The 5,694-nt window shown below is 47.2% G+C and overlaps 2 protein-coding genes across 2 annotated transcripts in view; one reads left to right on the top strand and one right to left on the bottom strand.

The window, feature by feature from the left end:
* The window catches only part of Akap3 (A-kinase anchoring protein 3), a 24,658-nt gene extending 21,058 nt beyond the window's left edge, over nucleotides 1-3,600 (bottom strand). Inside the window, exon 1 of the mRNA XM_026788078.1 lies at nucleotides 3,210-3,600. The gene's annotated coding sequence lies outside the window, so the exon portion shown is untranslated. The remainder of the gene's footprint in view (nucleotides 1-3,209) is intronic.
* A 50-nt stretch (nucleotides 3,601-3,650) lies between these two features.
* Ndufa9 (NADH:ubiquinone oxidoreductase subunit A9) overlaps nucleotides 3,651-5,694 on the top strand; it is a 26,084-nt gene continuing 24,040 nt past the window's right edge. Inside the window, exon 1 of the mRNA XM_005365264.2 lies at nucleotides 3,651-3,747. Coding sequence (XP_005365321.1) covers nucleotides 3,699-3,747 — 49 coding nt within the window. The 5' untranslated portion in view covers nucleotides 3,651-3,698. The remainder of the gene's footprint in view (nucleotides 3,748-5,694) is intronic.

The following is a 5,694-nucleotide window of genomic DNA, read 5'->3' as shown; positions in this document are numbered from 1 at the left end:
TATTTATTTTATATTTATTTTTTATTATGTGTACAATATTCTGTTTGTGTGTATGCCTGCAGGCCAGAAGAGGGCACCAGACCCCATTACAGATGGGTGTGAGCCACCATGTGGTTGCTGGGAATTGAACTCAGGACTTTTGGAAGAGCAGACAATGCTCTTAACCACTGAGCCATCTCTCCAGCCCAAGGATTTCATTTAAAACAGTTGAGTAACACCAACAAATTCAGATGGCAGCCGAGGAGAGGATCCTGTTTCACACTGGCTTAGCCTGAAATTGTTTGTGTCAAAGCTGGTGACATGGCGTAACCGTGGGACTGTGTCTCTGTAACTGTTGTTGCTGACTGGATCTCAGGTAACAATCTGACCAAGGAAAGAGTTCCAATGGCTGACAAAAACAACACACACACACACACACACACACACACACACACACACACACACACACACACACACACACACACACACACACACACACACACACACCCCAAACAGCAATAAAAACCCCATAAAATCCCAAACCCTGGTGTCATGGCGTAACTGTGGGACTGTGTCTCTGTAACTGTTGTTGCTGACTGGATCTCAGGTAACAATCTGACCAAGGAAAGAGTTCCAATGGCTGACAAAAACAACACACACACACACATACACACACACACACACACACACACACACACACACACACACACACCCCAAACAGCAATAAAAACCCCATAAAATCCCAAACCCAACACACGAAACCAAACAACCCTAACAGACTGGAAAGTTGGCTGGCTATTGGCATCCTTCAGTAAAGCAATGTGTCAACTATCACTTTTTTGTTGTTGTTGATCTTTTTCACCGTTAAAAGCGGGGGCTAGGACTTGCTGGCTTCTGCAGAGTCTTTCCGGGCGCAGGTACCCTACACTGGGTACCTCCCAGGAGTCTGAGCGGGCACACCTGCTGTCAGCACTTTGCGGGTCACAGGAACAGGAGCGAATATTCTGGGTATTCAGATCAGTGCTCTCTCCCTATTGGAGGACACCCTGATACCCCAAGTGTGAGCAGGAGGCAGCACTTGACTTAGAGATGTCAGATGACCCAATTACCACACAGAGATTAGAAGGCAGCTGCAAAATGGGGATGGGGCTGTCAGTTTATCAGAACTTGGAAAGTATGTTAATATACCAATTGTGATATGTGATATTAACAAATATGGTAATATATTAAATTGTGAGTTCTGAGCCAAGGAAGGATGAAGCCAAGAAATGCAGGGCAACTCAGCATTACTGAGCTTTGCAGTTAAAGGGTTTCTTTTCTAATTTGATTTGGTCAATGACAGCTCTTACAAACAGTAGGGTGAGCTGGGTCTGGAGGTGTAGACGGGTACTCACAGCACCTCAACTACTCGGGAGAACTGAAGTTCAAGGTCAGCCTTGGCTACAAAGAGTTTAAGGTTAAGGTAACTTAGTGAGACACTGTCTCAAAACAAAGTAAGAAGGACTGAGGCACTTTTGCCTTGCACATCTGGTGCCCTCATTTCAGTCCTCTGTAAATAAAGTCAAAAGTAAACAACAACAGGGAGCATACAGATCTTAACAGCCTTACTCACAAGCAGTCCCTACGCAGGGCCAGTCAACTGCCTCTCCCAGCGACACACACCTTCTTCCTAGACATGAACAATGGATCCCATCTCCACTGAGCGCTTGGTCATCTCCAATGCCCAAGTCTAGAATGATTCCCCCAAACTACGCAGTTTACTGATAAGCTCGAGGTATGTTTCACAGGGTTATTGGGACCACATAAAAAACAGCTCTCCTCAAAAGGGGACAAGAAGCCGGGCGGTGTTGGCACACGCCTTTAATCCCAGCACTCGGGAGGCAGAGGCAGGCGGATCTCTCTGTGAGTTCGAGGCCAGCCTGGTCTACAAGAGCTAGTTCCAGGACAGGAACCAAAAGCTAAGGAGAAACCCTGTCTCGAAAATTAAAAAAAGGAGGGGGGGGGGGACAAGAGGTAGTTTATTATGGAGCCAGATATGAGTGACCAAATACAGGTTATCCTAAGTTTCATGGTCCAACAATGAAAGTTCTTGTAGTAACAGAACAAAAAGAGCTACAAATAAACACTTTTCAGATGCATGTGCTGAAGCATCAGGAGAGTGGGTTATAGTAAACCAGGAAACCCTGGCTACAGAGGGACCTCAGATGCCTTCTGATGACATTTTTAGCTCTGGGTTAGTGGAATCTAATGGTCCCCGATACATCCCCAAAGACTGCAGAAGGCAGTCAGAAGGACGTCAGGGCACACAAAGGTGGAAAATAAATGGCTGTTTAGAAGGTTAAGGATAGGCCACGATAATCTGGCTTTGGGTCTATAACATTCCACCCTCTCCACTATCATGAAGGTTCTAATCAATTTCTAGGATGTTCAGTGTCCTTGGAACTTCTTTCTGGGAACTTTACAAGTGGGCTGTCTTCTACTCGGGTATATCGAGGGTGACTGGAATGAAGCTTTTAATTTTTTTTAAAATTTGAGACAAGGTCCCCTGGGTTGGCCTGGAACTCTCCCTGTCTTCCTGCCTCTGCCTCCCGAGAGCTCGGATTACAGGTGTGTACCACCATATCCTGAAAAAGACTTTAAAATGCAAGTGCTTTTTACTTTTTTCAGAACATCCTCAGGCTCCAGGTATCTCTTTCTAGAACAATACAGATTTTCAAAGAGGCCCAGTTTGAAAAGTGAACACCTGCTCTGGGTAAGGCCACCACCGTTTTATTCCTATAGAAAAACTGTTGAACGTCAAGCATGACTTGCGATATTATATTACATTTGAGGATGTTCGTGTTTCAAACCATTTATGAATCTCTAGTAAGTCGCCTGGGGTGGTGACTCATGACTGAAGCAGTGCCGTGAATATCACAAGTTCGAAGCCAACCAGGACTTCAAAAGGAGACCCTGTCTCAAAATTCCAAAAAAGAACTTCAGATACATAGGTCCGGTTAGTGTGCTTCTATAAACGAAATTCAAAACCAAATAAACACATAAACACCAGCCAACCAAAACTCATGATAGGGGACTGATCACCACCCTGGAAAGGTCAGAGTCCCTGGAGAGGTCACCTATGTGTAGGTTTGGATTGGTGCAGACAACTAAGCAAGCATTCTATGACCTGGGACAGTGAGCACTTGAGCCCCAAAGAAAGTTCGTTCTTGAAGGCATCCACGAGCACTTACTTCGGCAGCCGGGAAAGAGAGAGGGCGCCTCTGAGTTCCTATTTCTTCTCTCCACTTGTGCACTCTGCGCAGACCCTCGCTTTGCTTGAAAAGTTTTTCCTCCTTGCAACTTCGCGACTGCGGGGCTACGTCTCCTCCATCCCAGCCCCAGGCCGGCAGTGCTGCCTGACTCTCGGGTAATAGCCCACCAAGTGCTGGACTTTGAAGGCGGGCCATTTTGCATGCCCCGGAGTCAGTCCCTGGTTGAGTCTGAACTGCAGACTCCCCAGCAATATAAAATGATCTTCACAGCCCATTCCAGAACCGGGATTCTGTTTTCCCCTTCCTTTCTTTTTTCTCTCCTCTCGTCTGCTTTCACTCCCTTCTCATCGCAACCCGCCAGGTCCGTTCTCAGTCGGCGCCTGCGCAGAGAGGTCGGCGAATACCATTTGGCCCCGCGTTATTGCCGTAGTTGGCGGAAGCTCGAGCCGTGGGGCATTGTGGGAGAAGATGGCGACCGCCGTCCGCTCCCGGGTTGTCCTAGCGCTGCCAATGTCACGTAAGTGTCACCGGGCACCGCCGCATAGGGTCCAATTCCGCGAGGGGAACCTAACTTTTCTTCCTCATACCCTAGGTTCACGTGTGAAATTGTGCTCTCGAGAAGGGGATGGGGAGCTGGAGTAGCAGGGAGGGACGAGGAGAACCTGAACGCTTTAAAGCTCGAGTTAGTATGGAGATTGTTAGGAAGGCTGAGGTCAAGGAAAATTCAGGGAGGAAAAGGGGGTCGCACAGTAGGACATCGATTGCTTTCGTGGTAGTAATCAATGGAAACCACGATCCGCGCCTCTCCGGATGGAGACTGTGTTAGGTTGTGGCGCCAGGGTCTGCCGCAGAGAGAAATGCTTGTGGAGAAAGAATTGGGAGCCGGGTGGAAAGAGGAACGCAGAAGAGTGGAAGACAGCTTAGGACGTGGCGGCATTGCTTGCTTACTCTTCTGTTGTGGTTGATTTGTTCTCAGTCCTCAGTTCGAAAGCATGCATTTTTTTTTTCTTTCAGAAGAAGCAAAGCAATCAAACGTCGCTCCTCCCCATCTTCACTCCTCCGCCCCACAAAGCGTGTCCACTTCAGTTATGTTTTTCCATAGTGCATTTTACTCATTATCAAATATCATTGGCTGTCAGATCGCTTCATGTCAGAATCATTGGAAAGAGCTTTGGGGCCAGCAAGAGAAAGTCCAACAGCTGCCAATTAGGGAGTCAGACGTCCCTGTGCCACCACCTCTTCCATCGCTACTTCTTTGCCATTTCTACTGCTTCTACCTTCGTGTTACCAACTTAGCCCACACTTCTGCCAGTGGACAGGAAAAGCTACCCAGAAGAAGCCTTTTACTAAACCCTTTTTGCTACACTACTGGGGGAAACCACAGAAGAGTGTCTTTCAGGAGGCTTGCCGAATGAGCCAGGCGAGATAGGCAAGAGATGCTCCCAGCAATCCCAGCCTATCCTTTTTAGTATCAGTCACAGCAAGCTCTCTGTGCTTATGCTCCGGTCTAGGTGGAAATGATTGCAGGGTCCTAGAATTAGGCTGTGATAGCATAGAAATCCAGCACAGGCTTTTCAAGTAGCCTGACTGAGGCGGTCTCTTGGGTCAAGGCAATTGGCTTCGGCTGTGTAGTTTTCTCAAGGCATCGTGGAATATGCAGGACCACTGGTGCTGCTGTAATGGCGGGCGGCTGTTTGATAATCTTTTTGATGAGGGTAATCAGAGCAGCAAGAAGAAGTCCAACAGCTGGCAGCTGGCAGTCAGACGTCCCTGTGCCCCAGTCTTTTCTTAGTTACCCTAGAATTCCCTACATAGAGTCCAAACTGTCTTTGAACCCACAATGATCCTCCTGCCTCAGCCTCTCAAGTACTGAGATTACAGGTGTGAACTACCATGCCTTTCTGTTTTATACCCCTACGCCAAGCATTCCTTTGATGTTCATTTACCGTAACTAAGAAAAGTTTTGAAGGGTGGATAACTCCAGCCCAAGGCCTTAGGGTGAGGTGGCGCCCTTTTGTGGATACCTGCTTCTTCTGTCTTAGTTGCACCAACTTACATACTTACCAACCCCCTACCAAAAATTGCTTTTCAGTGATTTTTACATCTAAACTGCACTCTTTTGGCTTTCTGTATATGTATTTATTTTGGATAGGAGTGTATATATGTGGACATACGTATATATGGGTACTTGTGAATGTGTGTGCATGTGAAGGCCAGAGGTCAATGTCTGGGGTCTTCCTTAATCATTCTCAACCTTGTCTGTCTGTCTACCTGTCTGAGACAGAATCCTTCACTGAACCTGAAGTCATTGATTTGGCTAAGTTGACTTGACTGAGCTTTAGGGATTCGCCTGTTGAGACAGCCTCTCTATCACCTGTCACTGGGGTCACAAATGAGTGTCACCGTGCTTGGCAGGTTTTTCTTCTCTCTCTCTCTCTCTCTCTCTCTCTCTCTCTCTCTCTCT

Source organism: Microtus ochrogaster, unplaced genomic scaffold, assembly GCF_000317375.1.
Source record: "Microtus ochrogaster isolate Prairie Vole_2 unplaced genomic scaffold, MicOch1.0 UNK1, whole genome shotgun sequence".
Classification (NCBI taxonomy): Eukaryota; Metazoa; Chordata; class Mammalia; order Rodentia; family Cricetidae; genus Microtus; species Microtus ochrogaster.
Note: the sequence above shows the minus strand (reverse complement) of the source record. Positions and strands in the feature narration are given on the sequence as shown.